Source organism: Apteryx mantelli, chromosome 16, assembly GCF_036417845.1.
Source record: "Apteryx mantelli isolate bAptMan1 chromosome 16, bAptMan1.hap1, whole genome shotgun sequence".
NCBI lineage: Eukaryota > Metazoa > Chordata > Aves > Apterygiformes > Apterygidae > Apteryx > Apteryx mantelli.
This window is the reverse complement of record NC_089993.1, coordinates 8,859,204-8,885,687: the sequence shown is the minus strand read 5'-3', so window position 1 is coordinate 8,885,687 and position 26,484 is coordinate 8,859,204. Positions and strand designations below refer to the sequence as shown.

General features: G+C 39.7%; 1 protein-coding gene across 1 annotated transcript; it reads right to left on the bottom strand.

Annotated features, from left to right (window-relative positions):
• Positions 1 to 3,166: 3,166 nt before the first annotated feature.
• On the bottom strand, positions 3,167 to 25,290 carry CIITA (class II major histocompatibility complex transactivator). Its single transcript, XM_013940250.2, has 18 exons — positions 25,151 to 25,290; positions 23,201 to 23,329; positions 22,688 to 22,747; positions 21,222 to 21,305; positions 20,524 to 20,583; positions 17,627 to 17,767; positions 17,425 to 17,481; positions 15,780 to 15,845; positions 13,617 to 15,324; positions 13,330 to 13,503; positions 12,384 to 12,455; positions 11,557 to 11,637; positions 9,951 to 10,043; positions 8,758 to 8,841; positions 7,784 to 7,867; positions 7,047 to 7,130; positions 6,349 to 6,441; positions 3,167 to 3,192 (listed from the first exon to the last, which is right to left on the bottom strand). Exons 1-17 carry the CDS (start codon positions 25,275 to 25,277, stop codon positions 6,369 to 6,371), a joined length of 3,177 nt encoding a protein of 1,058 aa, XP_013795704.2. The 5' UTR covers positions 25,278 to 25,290; the 3' UTR covers positions 3,167 to 3,192; positions 6,349 to 6,368.
• Positions 25,291 to 26,484: the final 1,194 nt, after the last annotated feature.

Here is a 26,484-nt window from a genome sequence, read left to right as displayed (position 1 = left end):
TTAGGCACATATATAAAGAATAACCAAGTTTTAGGGAGTTGTTTAGCTCATGTTCATGTGCCCATTTGGTATTAACACAAGAAATACTGAATTTTGCTCCTAAAGGTGGCATGTCTGCTGCCTATATAATTAAACTCCTTACTGTTCACAGAGACAGCTTACACTAATTATTCAGGGTCACATGTATGCCATTCTAAGAACATGGTTCAAACTATCATTATAGGTATAGGATCTGCTAGTTTGTGATTATTTCCCACAGTGGGTTTAATGTTTTGCCGATGCCACATGATGCACAGATCAAGCAATACAAATCCCACCAAATAAATCACTTAGGAGACTCTGAATCTTAGATCGATTTCTGGTATCTCAGAACAGCTCAGCTTCATACATTTTGAGGACAGGGAAAATATTTAAATTAAAAATATACCTGACTATCACCATAACACAGGCCTTAGCATTTTATCACATCTTCATATCGAAGAAAAAGAGCATGGGCTTAGGGAGAGAAGGATTTACATTTTTCTCATCCAAAAAGTCAGGAGTTTTTAGAACACATATTTGATTACAGCAGGGTTTTTTGGGGGGGGAGTAGGAGTGAATTCAGTCTTCTACAGACAAGGCATTCATTTGAAGAAAGCATTCTGGATGAGCTTTGAGCCACAAGAATATCCAGACATTGGATCTTGATTAATCTGAAAACTTGTAGCTGAAATGATAAAAAGCAACTTTTGCCCTGAAGCTGGCAGCTTCAGTCAGCACTTTTATATCTTCTAACTCTGGACTTACGACCTGTCAGTTGGCATTGCAAGATCTCACTGCCTGTTAAGAAAGCATTTTCTCTGTTTCCAGACCATGGAACTGATGAGTGCCAGCAGGACCCAGTTGTCTCCCTCTCACACAGTGCTTTCTGTTAACTTAGAATATGGAAGCCCTTCGCATGCCATTACATTTGAAGCCAACGGTGCCTTCATAGTGTTTGAAACAGAAAAATCAAAATAATTTTCAACAAGTACTGCAAGTTACTGTAAAAAGGAATATTTTAATTAATACATTTTGAAAGACGTATAAAAATACCAAAAACACTGCATCACAATTTACAATCTGTACATTATCTGTATAAACATACCTCTCCTACTACCTCATTGAAAGAGAACAGTACTTCACCCAACACCATTTTATGCAGACCAGACAGAGTCCTGCCTAGTATTTAGCATATTCTCAAATTTAGCTACAGTGAGAAGTAACTGCAGAATATTTCTGTAAAGCAGCATTGCTCTGGCTAGGCTTTGAAAAGCCATGCAGATAGTGAAGAAAACGGTCATTTTCTAGTTGCATGAGCCTAGTGTTTTTCACCTTGCTCCCTTGTACTATTACCTCCACTCACTAGGTCTCACAGAAACAAACAATCCAAAATTCACATTTTGTTCCCTTCCTTCTTTAATTTGTCCACCCCCCATCCATTCTGTCAAGATTCTGCAGGCACTAAAATTTCAGCAGAGAAATACAATTTGCTAGAAAGAACATAAACATTGTGTTTTAAAACTTTACACTGGTAACTGTTTTTAAACCAAGTAACAGAGTATTCAAGAGGTTAGTGGGAAGATTTCAGTTTGCATAGGACCTTGGTCAGGATTCTGTCAATTCTTCCTGGCAGAAGAGATTTCAAGGGGGTTGTTGAGCTAACCCTGAGCTAGCAGTTTGACATACAGAGATCTCCCTTCCCAATTTTTGAGACATATAGAATATTCCTAGGTATTTCCAACCAATCTTGTTTTCCTGTCTTCAGCCTATAACTGGACAGGGAACCAGAATGCTGGTCCTGACAACTGTCTCTATATGATTATGAATTCTCTCCATGTTCACGGAGCTGAACTGAACAAAAAAAACAACAACAAAGAAAACCTCAAAACAAAAAAGAGAGATAACTATTTTGCTATTAGAGTCAGCGGGACTAGTATTTGGCCCACAGAACGCCAAGGCCAGCAGAACAGACACATGCTATCACTCTGAAATATGCTATTGTCTATAATTGCCTAATTATTCCTAACTCTCTAAAACCACACAAAGTAGTGATTTCACTTTCAAGTATAAAATAGATGCTTGTACATTTATGTTACCCTCTGCAAGTGAGAGACTAAATCCCAATCCAGGTATATGAATAAGAAGACAAATTTGTCTCAGAAGTCAAACTTACAGTTTTCAGCTCTTCAAAGTTTTATGCACAAATATTTTAGTTGACATGTATCTTGTGACCTAGAATCTCATTTCTTAGTAACTTACACCCATATATAAATAAGTGCCTTTTTTTCACTCCTTAAAATAAAAAACACTTTTAAAGATCTCATTTTAGACAAGCTAAAAAGCTTTGAAGATTGTCACTTGGAGGATTTTTGTGCAATGAACTGAAACTCTTCAGAATATTTGGATTTCTGTGATATCGTCAGAAAAATCCTTAATAGTTTTCCATTTTTAATTCATTTCTTCTCTTTAACTCTTTCTTTTTCCCATTCTTTTTGAAGGAACCAATAACAAGACACTTATTTGAAAGAAAATATCCTTCTATCCCTTAAGACAGCATTGGTGATAAACATGAAGAAAAGAGCCACTTCTAGATTCTCATGGATAATCTTACTGCATCAGGCTGTGTTCTAGATTGATCATTCTTATCATGCTCCTGACCCTAATGCTTCAAATCAATCCAGATTTATGGGTGAAAACCATTGAGCTTTGGTAGTCCAAAATCATCAAACCAAATTCAATTACAGTTACCACTGGCACTGGCACCATGAAACAATCATTTTATCTATTACCACTTCAGATGTGGCAGGTCCAGCAGCTTGCAATCTTACACTTTGGTGAATCAAGGAAGCAGTTTTATACTACCAATATCCTGGTGGCTCCTGTTCATATTTAATGGTGATAGCAATATCCAGATGTTCTTTTCATCTTTGAAACCTGATGTTACATCATCACTTCAATGGAAACACAATAGAGTCTTTGAATAGCATGTTAAATGACCGTTTACACATTTGAACTCTATCATTCATCCACTTCAAGAATCACCCAGGAGCTCAAATGTGACTTTTTTCATTTTGCCACTGTCATGAAAATCAGCGCTTTTTTTCCTGACTCATAAAACAGCAAAGAAGATAGGGAGATACAGAGGAGACCTTCCGCTCTCCTTTATGTTACCTGTGAAATGATGAAAATAGAATATTAGATGTATGCTCAACAGCTTAATACTCATTAACATCACCAAAATCATATATATATGATGTGATTTGAAAACACAACACAGTGACTGGTAGATGCTGAATGCTTCAGTTTTGGGAGACAAGATACAGACTTCCTGCTGCTACAAATCCTCAGTGAAGATGAATGTCTGCCTGTTTCCTCACATACTCAGATACTGCATGAATGGGTAACCCAAATCAGAGAAATGTGCTGCAAACATGAGAGGATAGCAGCAGAGGGAGATACCAGGAAGACCAAGAGGTTGTTTATGGAGATCTGTGTTAAATGCATCTTCTGCTCGGTGTGAAAGCTGACCAATGACCAAGAGTAACCAACTCTCACAGAGCTCAGCTTGCTACCACTGACAGCCATTGCTCTGTAGCCAGTGATTTTAGGACTGGAAAACCGACAGGCAGCAAGGTTATCTGGGAGATGACCTACATGTTCAGAAGATTCTTATTCCCTGCTATCCTTGAGTGACAGACACTGGAAGTTGTAGCAAGCCTTGCTTGTATGAGGTTTCCCAGCAGTGTTCATATCCCTGACATCTTCTCTGCCAAGTACGGTTATTCAACAAGACAAAGAGGTAATTCTTTGTTGTACTGCAGGCTATTAAGGATCACCACAGTTAAGGATCACTACAATGTTTCACTACTGCTGTATTTGGCTAGTCTGTGGAGGCTGGTATGGCACCTGTCTTCCACAGTCTGTACCCTAATCAGTGCCATATAAATAGCCAAGTCTATACCTGGTGATCAGTGCATTGAGAGCAAGAGTCATGCAAACCATTTGCTTGTTCCATGGCTTAGGGAGCCACAGCCAGCCACAGCCATTGCCAGGACCATTCAAATCACGGCTCAAGCAGCTGGTGCTGGCTCTGCAATGTGTTTTTGGCCATCTGAAAGCAAGCTGGAGAGCCTCTTGTGTTTGGGTTATTCTGCCCTCTGCCTATTTACTGGTATCACTTCACTGGTGCATCCTGGGTAATTTTTCAAGAGCAAGGGAGAGCACATGGCAAAAAACTGGGAGTAAAAATACTAGATGAAACCATAACGTCCTGTGCTTGCTGCAGCTCCTTCAGCCCCTAAATGTCAGGGCAGTCAAATCCTGGTGATCATCAGCAAACTGTTCTTTGGTCACGGTGCAATTATTTCTAGGTCCTTGAGACAGAGTAAGAAGTAAATGTGGCAGCAAGTAAGCAAACTGCACAAAACAGAGTGAGAACAAGGACTGTAGGAAACAATGGTTTGCTTTGGGTCCACTATAGGCTCAGCGTCATGGTGAGACTAGCAGCTGTTGAGGATTTGTATTAACAAAGGAAAAATGAAAGGACTTACTAAAAATCAGCACAAAACTTAATCCCTGAGGCGTACAGAACTCATCTATTAAACATGACAAGAACACAGAGGTATTTAGTTTTGCGCAACATAAAACAGGAGGTTAGCAAGCTAGCTGCCAGTGACTGGGCCGAACTAGCAGAAGTCCTAGGAGGAGTTTGCTCTTCCCCATGCAGCACCCTTGCAGTCTGCTAGTGCTATTGCCAAGGAGATGGGGCACACAAGGTGAATGGGATGGGGAAAAGGGGAATTGATGTGATATTGACGTGTGCCACTCTGGGGCAGCATCTCTTTATTAGCCACCTATGCCTTGATGCTGTTACTGTGCCTGGTAAAACCAGTTAGAATCAGCAACTTATGGAGAACCAGCAGAGAAGCAGGATAACCTCTCAGGGGTATTGGATGATACTATCTCACTATTTCAAGTGAAAGTGAAGTTTCACATACTAAGCTCATTAAGCAGGGTTTGATGCATGATCAGTAATTGATGGAGAGAGAGAAGGGAGGACCTGGATGGAGACTATACTTCGGGCATGACATTGCCATCAGAATGGGCATACATTCCCACATATGGGCATGACATTCCCATTGGATTCTGTGTCTCTGGGTGAAAGCAAATGCTGCTGCACAACTCTGGTGAGATAAACCAGGTTTAGCAGAAGTAGAGAAAGCGTGTCTGGAAATGGAGGTCCAGGACAAAATGTTTAATCCTAAAGTGGAACAAAATCAGGGAAGATCTATGACATAGTGCAGAAGATAACACTTGTGGGAAAAGCTCTTCCGAGTGCATTCAGAAAGATGAAACCACAAAGGGGAGAAAAACAACAATTCAGAACTCACTGCAGAAGAGTTCACCACCATGCACCATTCTTTCTAACCTCTAATGTCAATAGTCTGCCTATTCCACAGATTAGGACTCTCAAAGGAGCTCCTGGATTTTAAAGGCATCCTAACTCCTATGATCCTATGTCTCATACCCCCTGAGGTCTGGTGATCCTCCTTGAAATCTTCTTTGGAAGAAGCCTGTTGTCCTCCAACTAAAAAGGAGCTTTAAACACTATGTCTGCATCTGAATTGATAATGCAGTCAAGTTCATCACAGATCAAACAGAATATCCTCCATAGCTGCCATCAATGTTCTTAAACTTTTCTGTAGGCCTACTGTAAAGCCTTAGCCTTAGCCTTGGCCCAGCACTGCTCCAGATCACTGTTCCAGATCCCTTTAACGTTCATGCTGGGGCAGTTGCAAGGATATGGCTAGATGAAGAGTATCATACTATACACTGCCAATAAGGCTTTTTGCACAGAATTTTTCTTCCCTAACCTCAGCTGTTCCAACTTGGATAACGGCAGACTGTACCAGAGGGGCCAGCAGTGTCTAGCACAGTCAGCTCTGGCTTCACAGAGATGTGACTCTGGCATTCAAGGTCCTGGATGCTGAGACAGAATTGCAGAAGAGTGATGCAAGATGGTGTCAGTTAAACATCCATGTGAAAAAGAAAATATGTGCACCTACATCTGCTTGTAAAGGAGAGCAGCATGATATAGGCCTCTGGAGACAGTGACCTCTAAGCATAAGAAAGCATGAAATAAGCAAAAAGGAGCAAAAGAAGCAAAACCAGGAACAAAGTCAGCAACATTAAGATGGTTCCTGAAAATTGTAGTCCAAATTTATCCTACATCATTTTTTCCCATCATGGATCTGCAGAACTTTTGATGCATCAATAGGTGCTATCAAAACAAATTTTAATGTCTCAGGGAGCCAGGGTTTAAGTTACCTTTATAGGATCAACTGAATCTACAAACTAATTCTAGAATCCAACTGATGAAGGTGTTCAAGAACTCCATAGGGAATGGTAGGATTCCACATCCTGTAAGAACAAATTCATAAAGGAAAAAGATTTTAAGCATAACTTGTTTCATAGTTTTTTTGTAAAAGCTGCCTTTCCCTTTTGAATATAGTCTATAAAAGTATTTAAACTATGGAACAAATTAAGATGTATTTTCTTTTAAAATAAAGAAGCCCCTCTGGTGAGTCTGGTTATAGGACACACTACAGTCCTGTCTCCCTAAGTATTCTTTAGCTTCCTGTCAAACTCCCTGACTCTGAATATACACCGGCAGCTTCAGTCTCTTCAGCCTCTAGTGATGGCTGTGCATGGTTTATCCTTCAAACGCAAGTCCTGCAGCCCAGAGTGGGTCAGGTACACTAGGAGGGTATGATGGGATGAACACTGGGAAGCTCAGTGCAAACTATGCTTAAAGCCGGATAAGCGTGCTTCCCTGGGGCAGTGGGGAATTAATGCAGCTGAGACCAGAGATGACATTTGTAATATTTCTGTGACTACTTTTGTATTTTGGTGATTTCCTTTTTGTGCCTCTTATAAACCCGACAAATGCAGAACACAACTTTAGCATGAATTCTAACCTAATTTACAGACCTAAGACACAACAAACAAAATATCAAGGGACTCACAGCAAATTCTTGATATGGGGACATTTTCTTAGGCTGTCAGTCAGCTGTTGGGCTCCAACGTCAGTTATTTTATTATACTGAACACTGAGGAGAAAAAAAACCAACAACATATTTGTTAATTTAGATCACATCACCTAGCGGTACAATCAAACATTTCACTCAGTATCAGGAATATCACAGAGGTTTATCTAGGGATGGTGGAAGAAAGAAAAAGAAAAAATCAGAATAGATCCCTGCCTCCAAAAACCCAAAGCTCCAGTGTCTGCACAGTATCTATGGTGAACTGCTCCTTAAACCTCTCTAACCACTGACTCTATCTGGACTCCAACATAAGCACATTTTCTCTGCACATGAGGCTGGGAATGACACGCATTTCCAGTGCGGAGAGGCAGCAACAAGACAAGTCTTCAACATTCCCTAGAACCAAAACAGCCTTCTCAAAAATTCTCTGCTGCTGTAGTCCAGAATAGCAGTCCAGAATAACAGAACTGTTTGTATCCAGTGTAGGGGCACAAAATAGTATTTTCAGGCAAATACACATCAGGCATCATCTCTTAATCTTTCCACAACCTTTACATCTTAATCAACATCAGCCTCTTCTAAGCCCAGCATAATCACAAATCAGAACTTTTCTTCCTCAAATTCTGTCTCCTCTACTTTCCCTGAAAACAGATCTGAATTTTCAGTTTGTAAGCAACTTTGCTCGCCTAGATCATCTCAGAAGATTTCATACTTACTCTAACACCCTTAAAGATGCCATTGCAGGAAGAATTTTTGCAAGATTTTCTGCTCCAAAATCACAAATGCTATTATTGTACAAGCTGCAAAAAACAAAACCAGTATAGTCACAATTGAATAATGGAAAATGTAAACTAGTTTTACATCTTGGTACATCTTAACTTCCAATTTATGCTTATCTATTTGGAGTTAATCTTTAAAACACAAATTTCATATTTTTTATATCAAGTAAGGCACAGAACCACCTCCCTTCTTCAGCTTACACAGCTACAGCAAAAATATGTCAAGATTCTTAATGAATGAGAACATCCTTGTCTACATTAAATCAAATTAAAAATCTGCAAGAAGATAAAGCACAAAGATTTGAGGAAGGGCATTCAGAATAGGATTTCCATGTGAGCAAGTTATTCCATAACTGTACACTACAGTTTTTAACATTTCTCTCTAAGATTCTTCATTCAGCCCTATGCCAGACATTTTAATGGAGTGGGATGGACCACTGGTCCTGTACCAGCAAACACACACCACCACATTGCTGCCATCGCACTGTACTCAGCAAGCAGTAGGTCTCTTGCAGCACTCTTGCAGTAGATCATGACCCTGGGTAGGCACTTGTATAGGGCATTATTGATCAGTGGGTATTCTGAATAGGATTTAAATGTCAGTATAGTCCTTGTTATATTCCTGAGATATGCTTCTGTATGTCTACACTGGGTTAAACATTTATCTCCTCCCTAAAGACAGATGTCTGGAAATGACTGGAGTGCAAATGAGAGAAAGAGAAGTCAAACATGCAAGCCTTCCTTATGGGACATGCCTTGCCACTTGCAGTGGGACTGGACTTTGTGCAAGAATGAAATCCAAAGCTTGCCTTTCGCAAAATTTTTTTCGTATTTGTTCCATGTTCAGTAATTTTTGACAGAAGTAGTGAGGTTTGTTGTACAAAACAATTGAACAGGATACAACCACTTACCTAAGGGTCTTCAGTGAAGACAAGAAAGGAAGAGCTTTAGCTAGTTTCTCTGCACCCACATCTGTTATCTTATTCTGTGATAAGCTATAGTAAATAAGATGGTTTTGTTAGTTGAGCACATTTATTCTAATTTATTATAATGTGGGGAAAATTCATTTTAGGTGTTGTCCTGAACAGCAAATATGATGCTGCAATATAGTATGATAAAGCCATCTTTGAGCTACCATTAACTCAAAACCTTTCTCCAATCTAGAATCCAAGATTAGCCTGAATTTCAAGAGACTTACAAAGAGACTTACTCTTGCTAAATTTGGAGCATTTCTGAAAAATTTAGAGCAGTAACTTGTACCTGCCAGTGAAAAAAAGAAAAGAAAAGAAAAAACCCCCAGAAAATCTCCCCTTTAATAGACCCCAACATCTAAACTGACACAAGCCTAAAGCATTCTGTGTACTAAGGCAGACACTAAGCATTTACATTCAGAAGCCTACTGACTGCACGGGACTGCAAAACTGGATGGTTATCTAGGGCAGCAGGCTGCTAGGGACAGAAGAAGGGGATGGGGGGACAATAGAAAACAGCCTATTCCTACTGAGAAATTCTGGAAAATTCAGCTCACTGCTGCTACTGTACAGGGTGGTCTAGGCTGTGTGCGGCTGTGATTGGGGCGGGATGCCTGTCACTCTCCCACTCCCTCAGTACTATCAGAAGGAGCAACATGAGCTCTCCTGGAACCTCCATTGCCACTTCACTACCTTCCTTCCATCTTCTCCTGCGCTTCGTTCTTCCCTTTCCCAAGGGCTTGCTGCCTTGGCCTGGCCCTTGTCCTTTTTGCCTGCATTGCTTGAAGTTTTGAGGCAGCTCTCCCTGAAACAGATCCTGAAGTATTTAAAATATTTGATACACAATTTGGTTTTTTTAAGTAATTCGCACAGTCTGTTTAGGTCAAATGTAGGAAAAAAGATGAATTACTACCCTTGAAGGGAAATGAGGAATTGCTAATACACAATCCCTAATGCTATAGGATTAACCCATTTCTCTGATGAATGTGCAGGCTAAATATGCCCATAGTCTAAGTAGTCTACCATGCCCATGGGTTCATTGTGCCCGTAACTGTTAAGGCACAATCTCTTAGGCTCTAGGATTAATCTATTTCTTTTCAAAATTTTCTAGAACTGTTAACCTTGTAACTTACTTTAATGTTTCCAGTGATGTCAGCTTCGGAAAGACCTCAGATAGACTCTTTGCTCCTTCATCTCCTATGTTATTTTCACTCAGAGCTTCAAGGCTGCATGACCACAGAGAGGGAATTATTTCCCTATCAATATAAATTTTTGTTTTATTCACCTCAGAGACCACTCTGTATATCTTGAGAAGCTTCCTCCCCACAGTGGCCTCGATCAGCAAGAAACATCTCACAAATTCCAGCTTCTCTAATAAGCAGCTTTCTGCTTCCTGAATTTACAGCCTAAGAATTTTTTTCGCTAGTTGAATGGCTTGACCCATTTTCTTTGATATGCAAATGGTAGGTAACACTTACTGCCATACTTCACTATATGCTGACAGTTATTAAAATAGTTATGAAATAGCTGTGTTTCAGCTATACTGAAATAAGATTTCCTGTGCACACAGGAACAAAACAGACAAAATCCAGCACATGCTGTAAATCCCTGCTTAAATTGTTCCTTCCCAAGATAGTATTAGAAGTGAAGTTTTTTCATTCAGGTATCCTGATGGAAAGAGTTTTAGGCTGTCTCAAATAAATGCTAGATGCCTTTCTAATATCACAGACAACACCGGGATTCATCAGGCTGTTTCCAGTTTTAGAGTTCTACTGTTTTTCCAAAATATCGTAAATAGGCTACTGTTCAGGTACAATACACATAAACGCCAATGGGCTGAGCCAGTAAACTGAATGCCCTCTCAAAACTCAGTAATCTTCCCAGAAATATGATGGCAGAATACTGACTTTCGTTGCTGTGATTCTTTCTAGAGTAAAGCAGCTTAAAATTCAGAGATAGCTGGTTTGACATGGATGTGAGAGAATAAACAATAACTGGAGTTCTTGAAACTGTATTTCTAATATTCCTCCTGGTAAAGGAAGGAACAAAGACAAGGCAAAGATATGCGGGCAAAATGAAACCAGACACTAGATGAGTGTGTATATATATATATACATATATATATATATATATATATATTTTTACAGAGCTCATATCTTTTATACGAAACAAACCTGCAAAACTCAAGTTCTTGCACGTGTTACCAGAAGTTCAAGATGCCTGTTGACCCTGGAGGGTGTATTACACAGCACAGGCACATGTACCCAAGTTAACCCCATCATTTAATACTGCTGCTTCAGGAGCTAGACTGTTCTCTCAGGGGACAGACTTAACAGGGAATCTCTCAGAGACCTTACCATGGAGAAGCCTGTGGCTCAGATGGGTTATGGAACTTGCATGAAGAAAAAGAAATAAGTAGGCAATGTCGGTCAGTGCCATTGCAGCAAGAGGGAGCACCAAGTGGGGCCAATGCATTAAACCTCTCCCACAAGTTCTAACAGAGGTGGAAGTGACTGAAGGGGTATCAAATGAAGGAAATATCTTAACTAGCATCAGCAACAGACCTGACAAGTCTTAACTATTAGTCTGTTGTTCTATTCACTGAATATTTTGTTCAGTTTGTTCACCAAAACAAGTAGTCCTCTTGCAAATAAAACTTTTCTCGGATATATGAACTCCCCTATCATCAAGGTCTGCTGAGGAGCAACATTAGCATGGTTAATCTTTAGAATTACTCACTCTAAATGCTGAAGTGATGGAAATGCTGCAAGAATTCCCACAAATTTTAGGAATCCCTGAAGGCCACACACCTGACCCAGCCTAGAAGAAAATAAAGAAAGACACACAGCCGTTGTTTCATGCTCAGAAACAGCGAAAGTTATAAATCTGTTATGCTCTTGCCCTACAGCCCCCAGTGGAAGCTAGTTTACACTCTTGAGTAAGCAACCATTCCCTGCCCCACCAGACTGGTGGGTGACAACTTCTGCTTTAAAGCCTCCAGAAGAGGACCCCACAAGGCTAAGGTCAAACAGGGCAGAACCGTTTGCACTGAGAAAGCGGTACATGCATTTGCCACATTTTTGTTTCTTTTTGCAAGACTACTCTCATTTGTTTTAGATTCCTATATTTCTGGTCTTTTTCTATTTTTTCACATTTCTCACTAAGTATTATAATCTTGATAGTCTCAGATAGGAAAGTGAAGCATTTCTGGGGAAAGACTATTTCACAAGTAATTGGATCATGATCCCAGTATTTTACATCCTGTGGGACAAGATCTGCATCTGGTGATAATGAGCTAAATTTCAGTAAAATCAAACAACATTGATAGAACGATGTTGATATGTATCACTGTGGGAGCTAGAAATGACATTTTCAAGTTCTGACCATAAATTAATAATTCCAGTTCAGACTGGCAAAACATAAATGAATGGGTTTTGCTTATTGTTTCTGCTTTAACTAGACTTCAATAGACTACCTTTATGTGAGTACAATGATTGTAGCCAATATACACAACTCTTCTCAGTCTTAAATGTAAACATATATCAACAGAGAGGCATAACACTTACGCAAATTCTAGTTTTCTGAGGTTTTTGATGGCAGGAATTTCATAGCTGTTCCAACCAGATACATCTTGCACACTAAATAAATCACAATAGAACAAAGATATAAGAAATATTTTAGAAGCCAAAACAGTACTTTATAAAAAATGTATTAGTAAACTTTTACAAGAAATAAACCACTGCTGCATTAACTAGGACATTTCTAGGAAACTAGAAAACTTCAGAACAACTTCTGCTCCAATTTTTCTTCATTGGATTGATTCCAATCCAATAATTGCCTTTCATGGGGCAGTTGTCAGCCCTTTCTTCAATACAACTGAAAAATACATTCTTCTAAAACAAGTATTTTCCATCAAACAAGAAACTTATTTTGTGTGTATTTGAATCAAAATAATCTGTGTCAAAATGGATGTCACCATTTTGATTTCAAAAAAAAATACAAAATACTTTATTCATGCATGTTTTTATTGTAACCAATCCCCTAGCCACATCATCAGCAAGGATGAAACACAGGGCTTGTGGACCACGTAACATAAGCCTTTATCCTCTGAGCTAAAGGACTGACTGGGGTCATTTATGGCCAGTGCAAAAAAAGCTTGTATTTATGGCCTAGGTGCTATAGGGGAAAAATCAGTTAGCACAGGTTATGTAACTGAAAGCAATTGGAAGATAACATACTCAGAGATTCAAAAGAAATGTGAGGAAAAAATGCGCGCTGACTTCTTTAATGGCAGTTTTGAGAAATATTCTGCACAGGACTATCAATCCTCCTCCCTGCCATGACAATCACTCTACCTCAGAGTAGTAGAATGCATGAGATGACACAAGAACTTGCATTGCCTCAGTTTACTTCTCTTAGACAGAGGACTCCATTCCCCAGGACAGTCACTGAACCCCCATTTTCTTAATTCACTAATATATTATGAGGGCTTTCGATCATAGATGAGCCTACCAACTGATCATCTTCTTCTGCACCTCTACAAGGTCAGAAAGGTCACTGATGTCCTTCATCGTCTTTGCCTTAAAGGGATCAAGAATAAATTTCTCTGTTGACATTCTCAGCAGTTCATACTCTTTTGTCTGTTCTAAAGACTTCCAGAGCCTGATTATATCTCTGAGGGAAGCCCTGTAAAGTGACAAAACATATGAAATCAACAGATATGACTGCTGCTGTTGCATGAAAACGTCTTCTACATACAGTCCTATGACTGATGCTACTATCTACAAAGAATGACCAACCTGAATGATGCCACATTCTTTAGGCCAACCAAGTCTTTTAGCCCTTGCATGTCAATGCTGCTGTTTTGCAAATCCAACGAAAACTCTTTTCTTGACCTTTTTAAAATAGAGTACAGCACGTGGACATCAGGTGGTGTAAGAACAACACCCAGAAAAGACAGCTCTGGCTTGAGTCTTAGGGCCACATGTTCCAAAAGATAGTTGTTTTGTGTTTCATAAATACAATGAAAAAGCTCCAGTAACCTCTCTGGACAGAGGTCATTTATCTGCAGCCTTTTAATATATTTTAAGAGTGTTTTCTGCTTTTTGGTTGATTGTTTTACATCCTTGTTCAAAAGGGAGCAGAAGTCGGGGTCATCCTGGAGGAACAACAATCCAGCCAAAAATCGAGGCACTAAGTCTAACCAGTTATAAGGTTTTTTCTTCTTGGATGGAAAAGACAGGTACTTTGTTAGGCTTTTATCCTTGATCTCTTCTGCTAACATAAGGTGAAGGGCACCCAAGAAATTCTGAATGGCAAAATTGGAGAATGTGCTCCCGAATTCTTCTTCTCCAGTATCTGAATGTTTGGGGAATGCAAATGGCAGGACAAATCCATATTTCAGAGCAAATTCTTTAACTTCCTTAGAAGGGAGAAGATCACTTCTCATGGCACTTTGGTGCTTTTCTCCTAGATACCAGGCTATACAGGCTAGCATAGCAAGATTCACTTGATTTTGCATGGGCGAAACATCTCTTTGCATAGGTGTTAGCTTTTGCTGAACAAATTTCAGGAAGAGTGTAGTAAGAGTCGAAGGAAGGTCTTTGTCTCCCATTTCAAGTACTGTCTCGCAGAGAAAACAAACAAATCTACACATAACAGGGCTGTAACAATGACTGAACAGGTACTGACAATCTTTGATTAATTTCAGTGCCTTATCACAGTAGGATAATCCTTCAAAATATTTGGTTATGTATAATTCTCTCTGCTGAGGGGAGAATCCTACTATTTCAATAGTCTTATCCACTTTGGACACATATTGGCTCACCTTGTCTTTAGATCTTGCTGTAAGTAGTAAAGTACAACCGTTCAGTATCTTTTTTTGGATGAGGCCTGAAAGTAGCTCCTTTATACTGTACACCTCTTTGTCAGGCTTGCTGTCTGAGCAATGAGGAGAATTCTCATTATCATGCAGCCCTTCAAAGCCATCAAAAACCAGCAGGACTTTAGAGGGATTTTGTAGTATGTATTCAAAGACCTCATTGCTTCCCTCTTGAGGTTTTACAAAAAACTCAAGAAGCAGATCCTTCAAGCTGTATCGCTTCTCAGGCATGTTTATTTGTTTGCACTCAAACCAAAAGACAAATTCAAACAGAGAAAACTCTCCACTGGACCAGTCCTGGCAGATCTTCTGAACATGAATGCTTTTTCCCATTCCTGCTTTTCCTAGCACCACAATCACTTTAGTCTCTAATTCTTTACCTCCTGGGATTTGAAATATTTGGCTTCTTTCAAGGGCTGCCTTTTCCTTTGCTTGCAGATTACAAGTCACCAGCTCTTTTTCCATTACTTTTACACTATTCTTCCCACTCTTGGATTCAATTTGGCCTTGAACAAGAGTGCCATCAATAAACAGATGGTCAAGAGTTACTTCACGCTCCATGGCCACAAATTTGCACGTGTCTTGGAAATAATCCATAAGTGACATACAAAAAGCTTCCACTGGCCCTAGAGAAACAAAGAGCACAAGCATATTGAAGAAACCAGTCCACAGTTTTCAGCATTGCTTCTGGGTGTTCATAATTGTAATACAGCCAAAATACATCAGTTCCCAGGAAGCATGTAGGTCTGGATTCATCCCATCCAACTCGAGGTACTTAAATTAAGAGTGCAGGCACAATAGACACCTTTACACCTAAGATCTGAATCACTTTGGAGGTTTCTATGTATCTGATATAAACAGCTAAGTACGTTACACTCCTCAGGTAGATAATAGAACGATGTCTAAAGGTGGACAAGTACGACATCTTAACAACAGGAATTGCACTCAGGGCACTTGGAACAGCTTCACAAATTGTCATGAAGGACATTTTCTACAACAAGTAGCTTTTCTGTATAGAGAATAAACACAGCAAAATTAGCCATAAATAGTCAATTTTTAAGTTCAAGAGATCTAAACTCACTTGGTCTCTTGAAAGGTTCTTCAGAAGGAACTATAGGAACTTGCACTTCTTTGAACACTTGTAAACCTGGAGAAACACAACAATATACTTGAGGAAGATGGTCATTGCTTCAGCTTTACTAATTTTAACAATGTGTCTAATCCAAATGCTCAAGTTCATTGCAACACAAATCATGTGCTGTCTAGAGAAAGAAATATTTGCCTATTTTACAAGAGAAAGATGAAAAAAGTTCACAAATAAAAGTACACTTTAGCTGACAGGGACTGTTGTAGTCAGCATGACTACAAGATGACAGCTGTTCCAATAGCTGTGTGAAGAAGAAAACATATCATAAAAGAGTGACATCCACTGTTCTTTTCAAATGTCAGTGTGTTGCATAAATTCATGTTCACATGACAGACTTTTTTGTCACCAAAAGTAATAGCTTCCTTTTGTTATTCTGCACCTTGTAACTAGGTGTTAAGTATAAGAGTCACAAATAAGTGACATGTAAAACCTTGACTGTACTGGTAACAGAATTTATTCATTACTCTTCATTACAAAGTACTGTCATTGTCCAATTTTCTTTCTTTTTGTGTGTTTGTTTTCAAACTATTGCAGACCTTTGCACTCGGTCAGATGAGCAGTGTCTGCCATACACAAAGAAACGAGAATTTTTCCAGAGAACGTGTATTTTCTACAAACAGAGTATTAGTGAGAAAGTATCATTTTTGACAAAACTTTTGGCAGGAAAGGCTTTGCAGGTCCAGGACAGAATTTAAATTGCTAGAGATGTTATAAACCCAACATCACCAATAGTCTGGTGGTTACCCCACTCAGCAGAGATGTGGAAAACCAGGTTCATCTCCCCAGATCTGCACAATATACCATTTAAAAACATTTCCCCAAACCTAGGGGTATTTGCCTATTAATCCTCACTTTAAAATTTTGCTATTTTGGGTGGTGTTAGCCACCAGAGGGCAATAATACACTTGTACTAAACTGCAAGCAGCTGTAATCACCAGGGTACATAGTGATCAGGAACTAAACATTCCCTGCAGTCAAACTCCCTGGTCTAACAGCTCTCTGGGGGTTGGAAGAAAAGTACCTGTGGAAAGTCTGCTACCACAAGTGGGACTGTTATAGCCTGACCAAAACTCTGATTTCTTTATAAGCCCTTCTGTATATTAAGCTTCTGTATTGTTTAAAGTTACTGTATAGTTAAAGTTAGATAGGAAAGAGGTCATTTGGGTTTTGGGGCTTCCATGTGAGCTGACTGCAATCTAGCTCCTAGCACAGCATGTTTAAGATGCTCAGGCCAAGCCAGTACCAGTACGGCTTCTCATTCAGACAATACTCAGACACGCTGGGTTTTTGTAATTGTTTTAACCAGGTAAGACTTGAGAAACTGGACTTTACAGCAAACACAGTGGACTGGTTGCTACGTCTACTGGAACTGTTGCTCTGCAATCCTACCTACCTCATATTTCGGACTAGACTAAGCAGCCAGTGATCAATACAGAGAAGGAAATGCCATTAATTTTTCTTTTCCTGAAGAATGTCAACATGAGTAAAGCCTGGAGGAGAGCATTGGCTTTGAGAACAAGCAATATGTTCCCTCTCCCATCCAAAGAACTCTACGTACAAAAAGTCATTTTACACTTACCACATAAACTAACTGGAAAACTTGAGGGGATCAATGTTTCAGTGGAAGAAGTCAGCACTGGAAATGAAACAAATAGATGATAGATTTCAGGGTACCGCAGCTACCCCAATGACTGTGGTGAGGGAATTTAGTACTTTGTTGACAGCATTGTTTTTCCAGTACTTTCTACCTATTTATGTGAATAAAAGATTATGGTTCTTACCTGGATATATTATAACATTTGATGTGCCATTTTCAATAAGAAAATTAATTATCTGCTGAGGAGGAGCTGCAAAATCTGTATTTTGTTGGCTCCCTTTCGCGCTGACAGGCAGATACTCTGGAATCAAATGTGCTGAAGACCCTGGAACAGAGTGTAGAATAATTACTTTCCTGTTTTTTAAGCCTCCTGGCTTCTAAAAGTGGGCTACTTATCCTCTCCTGCAGCTTCTGGGCAAATCCGGAGAGTTTGCAAACCACAGTTCATGGAGTCATGTGATGGCCACAAAATCCATTAAACAAAACCTCTTAAAAGGCACAACAAATACAAAATACAAGTGATTACCCAGCTTTTCATGACTGCTGGTTGTTGATAGACTAAAGAAAGTCTATTAACGTAAGGCAAAGCACATAGGACAAAATCTAAATGCACAGAGCACAGATCCAGAAGAAAGAAAATGTACAAATACTGCATGTCTGAGTGAATTTTACCATTCTTTGACATCTTTTGCACACAATTGTGCATCACATGGCTTGTACAAGCAGCTAGCAAGCACCTCTGAACAGACTCACACCAGGAAATTTTTTGATGATGCAGTGCTTGCAACTCAATCAGCCGTAGCCCTGCATTTCTGCAGCGATGACAGAATTTCTTCTACTACTTTGTACTGTGTCTGCCTGCATCAGATACTTCAAGACTTCCAAATTATCCACTGCTTTTTGGTTCACTTCCAGCACAGATTTAACAGGCAAAGGTGTTGGATTGTCCTTGTCATTATCTTTTGCCAGTGTACTATGCACACCCTTTGCTACACAACATGATCCAGAGAAGGTGACTACACAGCCCACTACTCAGATTAGGACTCCCTTTTTGTGAACAAAATTCCACCACTGGTTTTGCTCTACTATTGTAAATACAGTAATACAGTAAATACTGTAAAACAGTAATACAGCAAATTTAGTTATCTAGCAGCTGTTTGCAAAGTACTGGATGAAAAAGAAATTGGAGTTAGAACAAATAAAGTTTATTAATAAAAATTTTGTGATATCTTCTTCTTAAGCCCAATTACTACAGTAATTATTTGGAATAGCAGATATTAATTAACTCTGCTCTCTTATTTATTAACCTGCATGCCACCAATTAAATGAAAGACACATTTTATTTCATTAAGGGTAAAGCACTTCTAATTTCCCTTGCATATTTTTCATTCTCTTAGGGTATCCCACCATTTTAAGTGCTGGATTGAAACAGATGTCCTACTTGTTGTCCCCACCACCATTCATGGTCGATGACTGACTGGACTCATAGAAGGGTTTCGTCCTATCCATGCAGGAACAATTAAGTCACTAATCAGTTCCTGTGGTCTAATACTTTACCAAGTGCTGCAAACCTTCATGCTTTTTGTGCCGCCCACATTGTACACTGCAGACTGGACTGAAAGCTCTTTAGGGTGAGGTGTTTTTACATTGTTCATCAGGAACTGATGTGCCATTTTCATACTGGAAATTCTCATTGATACTGTGGTACAAAAACAGGCTTTAAAAAGCGGCAAATCTATAAAGGAATTTAAGCAGCTAGTACATAATCCACCTTTAGTAGGTACTAACTGCCAGGAACTTTAACTGTGTCTGAGTAACTACAACCAGCAGGCACCAGTTCAGAAGGAACTGTATTTACCTTTCCAAATCCATCAAGTGTATTTTTGCACAGTTGATTACGCTCCATCCCCTCCCAGAATTCCTCACAAACATCAGAAAACCAGCTCAGGTCATGGGCCCCAGTGCACGTGCACTGCCTAGGGCTTTGGTCTGATTCTACACCAGCCTGTGGCACCTGCTAGCTGTATGCCCGAATTTTGCAGAGGTGCAGTCCCCTGATCCAGCCCTCTCTGAAGGTGCTCTGAGTTACAAGCTGCGTTTTGCTGCCCATCCTGACACACAAAATGCCCAGTGGATACGATACAATCGGCATTCCCCATAAGAAGCCTGGGAAGCCTACTAGCATACAGCGATGGGCACGCTATTTCAAAATACCATATGTTCAACAAAAGGCGATTGCTTCAAAAGACTGTTTTTTCTGGTTTAGCTATCCCTGAGACTGCTGTTTAGCCTACAGCAGAATAAGAACTCTAGCACTGCTTTACCCCCGGGGAACAAATTACAGCCTGCTTTCCTGTCACAGATGCTGTCCTGTAGGTGGTCCGACAGCGCTCAGCACCAAGAAATTTACTTTTCTTCTAATACTTACTTTGGTTTAAAGGATTGTATAGCATGGGCTGGGTCAAGGAGCCTTCTCTTCACAGCTGTTATTTTTACTATGCTGTTTTACTGGATTTTTGGAAGGTATCACACTTAGGCCACAGTTTGGCACTTCCTGGTTTTGATCCTCTTTTGTTCAGAGTCAAATAACCCACCATAAACAAAGGATGCACATTAAACAAATTACAAAATGTGGCACTGTCCTAGTTCTCCACTAGCCTGCTTTCTGCTCTCGGATGGATTTAGAAAAGTTCAGCCGTGCCTCTGCTGATGCTAAGGAAATCATTTTTCCTCTCACTTGGCAGGAACTTGTGCTTTTGAAGCACAAGGATCCCAGCTGTTTCCAGGCCACCATGTGGTCAGTCCCAATACGCACAGTTCAATAGCTACAGATAAGAGGCCATAGATTTGTTACATCATCAATTAGACTGAGGTGCAGAGTAAGAAGAATGTGATTCTGCAGTGATTTCTACTCTTCTCAAAGCATTTAAACATGAAAATTCACCATTACACTATTTTATCAAATCTGCAAGAGCAGACTTTCCCTAGAAGGCAAGGCTACAACACCTAACAGAGGAAGAGAGCTTGGAACACAGGACAATACACATTCAGTGATCTTTTCCTATTCATCCAATAACTTACCAATTTTCTTGTATTTGGGTTCTGAAACACCAGAGCAACTCTCTGCAGAGCCTAAGAAGGCTGATGGAAAGAAAGATAATGGTAAGTGACACAAATAGAACCCAGCTGGGTAATTTTAATTTTCCACTGTGGAAAGTTTCCACTTTTTGAAGTAGAAGGGAGTGCTAGCTGTTCCAATTCAGCTATTTCAGAACTGCAGAATTCATATTTATTAAAAATGAATGTGAATAGCCTCATATTATTTTACTATGACTGTGAACTTTCAACAAGGTTGCAGATTTTTGTGACAGTACTCAAAGCTTTTTGCTGTTGCTATTGTTGCTGATAAAGAGAATCATTCAGCTAACACTTGCTAAGTTATAGATATGCTGAAAACAAAGTTAACACTGTCACATTGACAATGAAAAAGTGAAGAAATATAATATGCTTAGTGTCATATAACACAACAACAAACTGAAAATTGTAAAAGATATGCATGGGGGGAGTTGTAGTCCCTTCCAGCCCACAAAGGATGAGCAGAGTCACTGCTGATTTAAATGTGCAGGACTCTTTCAGAGTCAGAGGAATAACATCTGCTTATATCAGTGAGGAACTACATGAAAGATACATTGGGGCTGCTTTAAAAACCAAAGATCTTAATGCACATTTAGAATCCACACACCACAGCCTTTCAGGTTACTCATGTTTTTTTTACTTACTTCGTTTGTGACATTTCTGCACCTTCATGTCAGTAAATTTCTCAGTGTTTTCAGCAGCCATTTCATCCAAAATAAGGTTCCCTGCTAAAAAGCATTAAATATTGCCAAATGTTAACCATTGTTTTCCTAGAAAAGTTACAGGGAGAGGCAAAAGCAAGAGACACACAGTCACAGGCAGCAATGATAAAACATGCTCCAAATGAAAGATGAAAAACAGAAAACATACTGTAAAACATATATGGAAATCTATATGACTTAGCCCACAGAACCCTGGCAGCACACTCTATCCTCTTGTGTTAGTTTCTAGACTGCAAGAGATTCATCTACTGTCACAAATTCAGTGGCTACTTAAAATGCAAGTACTTCTCAATAGTCTAATCATGAGCAAAGAGGGCAAAACATCCCAGCTTTTGGACTGTATCTCAGGTGAATCAGAGAGTTTGTGTGATCTCAGTACTAGTAAAGTTACTCAATCATTTTATATATGAAAAGGATTTGTTCCTTTAAGAGGCAGAGTAAAGGGTTCTAAACAGATCTTATTGTTGGAGTATTTTGTGTTGTAAGAACTGCTTAAGTTATCTGTATCATTCTTCTACTGGCAAATGCTTAAGTACTAATACTGTACAATGTTTCCTCTAAACCCCATAGTAATTTTGCCATTAGGTGCAAAACCCCCAAACTCTAAATATACCAGGGAGCACTGAAAAGCATAAAAAAAGACATGGAAACTTGTAACCAGAATTAATTGTCTTAGTTAAGGACTGAACTTTGGTCAGTCATTCCAAGTTATTTTTCTCATGCATGAAACAGGATATACAGAAACTCTGTGAATCCTTCTCAATCTGTGGATTTCACAGCAGCCACATATTCATATGCATATATTTTGAAATAATAAACACATGCTTATGTATCAATAGAAAAACAATGCTTTTGTATAAAGCAAATGAATTATCTCTGGGCAAGCACTGCAATGAAGAAATCATTCACTATGTGCATATTATACCATTGCAGCATTGGTCAGGGAATGAAGTAAAATCTGGCAGGCTTCCTCGGGCAGCTCTGTGCATCCTGGACAGAAATAATCGTGCATGAATTATGTTTATATGCATGCTAAGTCCTCTGGTTGGGTCAGACTTAATGAACACATGCACATCAACTGTGTCACACGCTCAGAAAAAGTCTGATGCTACCTGAGGGCATATACGGCACTAGACAGTTGAGCTGCACATACACTATGGGGCCATGGTGAGGTGATCAGTAACTTGGTCAGAAATACAACTGTCACCTCTGAGCCTGCAAAAATACAGAAGATCCTCAGAATTCGCCACGACACAGTTCCCAAGTGGAAAAAGAAGATAACAGATGTATAGAAACCTTACTAGCATTCAAATTGTGGGGATGAAGTACAGAGATGTTAGCCAGATCACTGTCATGGAGAAAACTAATCTTTGCCACATAAATCTTACCAAAAGTGTCTTCCACCTGCTTCTCCTGCTGATCTTTGAGCACATATTCTGCTAATTCAGCTATCAAGAACAAAAAAAGGAACACAGTAACTGCACAGTAAATTGCACAGTAGAAACTATTGCAAGTTTATCATTAACCGAATTCTGCAGTCTCAGTGAAATTGAGGAGTTAAAATAATATTTTTTTCTTGTAAAACCTGTAATTGTTGTTCAGGAAATACAGAACACTAGAAAGGAGAAGTTAAGACAGGAAGTGTTAAGCAGAAAGGTCCATTAATAGAGAGATTTTCCCCCTGACAACCACAAACTGTTGTTCATCCGTTTCCCCACAATGAGATGCACAGGTTTGGGTAGCATGGTTAGATCTAATGTCCATGAGCAACAGGCCACTTCTGAGTGGACACTACCACTTTAGAGTGAACATAGAATTTGTAAGAAGTGAGCAGAAAATAACGATCATGTTAAGATGCCAATACCTTAAAAAAAAAACAAAACCCAAAATAACTTTCATACCTATTCTAGCATAAGCTTCCCTTGTGTTGGAACAGAGATACGATTCATCCCCATTTTCATCATTTTCCATTGCACAAAGGAAATCCATGTTATTGAACTGATCGTAGTTGCTGGTATCAATTTCAGGATCTAGAATTAAAAAGGAGTGAAAACTGGCTCAATGAATACCATAGCTAAGGAAAAGAAAAACAGAAAGCAGGACATCCTGAAAAGGCAGAATTATTACTTCAGCGTAAGGCTTTGGCTCTGCATTGCATGTTGGCTAGCTAGGAACTGAACTGAATTGACAGTAACTTATAGTTATCCAGAAATCAACACTCACCTTTTGCTAAACTCTGAGGCTTCATGACTCCTAGTAAACTAAACAGTTCCAGAACCTGTTCTCTGACCCTGATGCCTACTGGCATGGTTTGGACCCATCCATAGTATTATACTTTCCTACCCTCCACAATACGGTGCTACTATCCAAATTTCTTGTTGGAAATGGTGCTAGGTCCATGCTAATCCCTGAACTGCACCTAGGAATTGCTTGGGAAAATGCTAGTCAGTCACAGTCAAAAGTATGCCAGGGACCACGTTAACAGTTTAACAGCACAGATGTCAAAGTTCCAGTGATGGGCCATGCCCTGACACTGGTTCATTTACCTATGTCTTCTCACACACTGCTAAGGCTCAAAAGTATTCAAACAAGTGAAACATCTCTGATGTAGTAAGAGTCAGTCCTTGATCCCTAATTCATTCTACCTTCAATCACCGAGCAAGTGAGGCCATGGCAGTACAGAAGGCACATTCCTGCAGATGCTAGTAACAGAAGTTGAGAGAGCAAAGCTTAAACAGGGAAATAACGAATCACAAAGATGATTCCAGATTCTGGAGCTCAGGTCTCCACTGATTTGCACATGTAGTTGTTGACACCAGTCACTCATGAAAGTAATGAGAATGTAAAATGGTATCATTCTGATTTGGTAACATTTTATGCCTATCTGGTGCAGAGCTATAGGACTTCATATCTGTCATACATTAACTTCTGTTCTTCTCCTTTCATTGCCACCCTCAACCCACAGCCCAGCTAATTTGTTTAAAATAAGCTCAGATATTGTTCCACAACGCATTTAGCAGCACAGATACGCCTGCATACTTTTATGCTGTCCCTCCCTCTCCCCAGAAAAGCCAGGGAAGGGCAGAAATTCCAGGTAGCTAACAATTACCTACTACAGGGTGTCCGTTCCTGCAAATTAACCTCCACACTTTCACACAGATTCGGGAGCAGAAAGTTTGAGGGCTAAGGCCAAACTCCTCACTTGCTTAGTTGTAGGAACTGATATGTAAAGTACCACCTTTCCACCCTGCCCTTCTGCTTTCTCTTCCGTCACAGAATTATGAAATCGCTGACCCACGCCCCCAAAAGCTGTAAAATAGCATCTGCTAATGGAAGTCTGTTGTGTTGGTGTCTTAGGATCTCAGAAGGAAACAAAAGGCTAGTTTGATTGCAGTTATTTGTTTGCTTGCAGTTGTTTGGCTTCATCGCAAGCTCACGTTTTGCAAAGCTTTTGGCTTGAAACTATGAAAGCATTGAAAGTTATGCTTGACCAACCTAGGATAGGAACATTTGCAAATACTGCTTACAGGAATGACATGTGAACCAAAGACATCACACATCACCTCACAAATTAATGGGTAATACGTACAGTATGTTTCATTACACCTGCTGAGCAGAAAGCTGTAAATATGTACTCAGTTTTAAGTAGATGATGGCACCTGGAACCAGCCACTATTTTATATCTAGATAGACAAAGACAAAGTTATTACATCATAACACCAAGTATCCATTGAGTTTAGTTCAGCAACCACAATAACTTGCCACTAGATGGCTACTTCATCAAGAGGAGATGGTAATGACTTACAGAATGATGGTTAAACAGATCAAGACATTTTTAGAGTATTACTAACCTGCTGAGAAGTCACTTTCTTCATTTCCAGATGATGTAGGGTCAAAGAGAGTATACAGATGCAATGGATCGATATCACTGTGCAGCAGATCAAGATAGCCATTTTCAGACACAAATGCTGAATCCATGATTTGTCTCTTGCTGTCTGAAATCACATCACAAAACAGGGCAACAGAGCATGTTGTTTACAAGGTATGACAAAATCATAAGCTTTTGTAAACCAAAATTTCCACAAGTCAGGCACTGTGGCTTTCTGTTGACTACAAGGCATTGAGATCTTAAGACTAGGAAATTGGTATTGCTTAACAAGTCTTGAGCTGATTTATAACCCTGAGTTATTTAAACTTATGGAGCCAGATGCAGCTTGTGATGAGACTTATCTAAGTTCAGCAACAGCAAGAATCTATTTTTCACTCCAGTCAGGGGAAGGGGATACTACACTGACCATCTGGGCCAAAAGTATCTGGCAAATACTGAATAAATTGCAACTCCTGTAAATTCATCAGGATGTAAAAGGTACGAGCACAGATCCAAAAAGGCATTGGGGAATGAGAAGACTGCAGTGAAGTGGATGGAAGAAGAATCTCATACTGTTCTGCCATGACAATTTCTTCTCTGGAGAAGCAGCTTCAGGTTGGGATGGCACACCCCAAACTCCTGAGCCCTGGAGAGCATTAGGAGACATCCCCTCGGCACAAGAAGAACAGTGAAAAGTAGAACACATTCTATACAGTTCTTCCCCAAACTGTAAGGCTGAACACGTACAGAATTGCACGGTTATCTTGGGACTTAGCTTCTGGCAACAGGCCACTCACTGACATTGTGGAATTTATCACTGTTATTTTTTAATCCCTTTTCTTTCCAGAGTTAACAATATCTGTCTGCACAGGCAAAAAGCCATTCATACTACACAGCCCTTCCAAACTATGCAGGTGCCTTCTCATGAGCTGGTGCTGCTGTAGCCCTGCAAGCAGAGGCAGGGCGAATGCCTTTTCAGCAGAGTGCCACACAGATTGCAGGCAAGTCTCCTTGATCCGGTCAGTCATGTTTATATGCACTGAGAATTGGTTAGATTGCTGCAGCTGTGCCTCCTGATAAAGTTTCTCTCTTCCTCCACACTATTTTAAATCCCTTGTGGTTCCTCCCAGTTACTTCCGGAAGGCACCAGAATAAGCTCACACATTCTGCCCAAATATTCCACATCATGGAATAAAACAAATATTGGCTTCTCAGTGTTCACAGGTCACTGATACAGATGTATCACTGGGCCAATCAAAGTCATTTACCCAACCATAATATTCAGATGCCAGCATGAAACGAACAACTGACAAATTT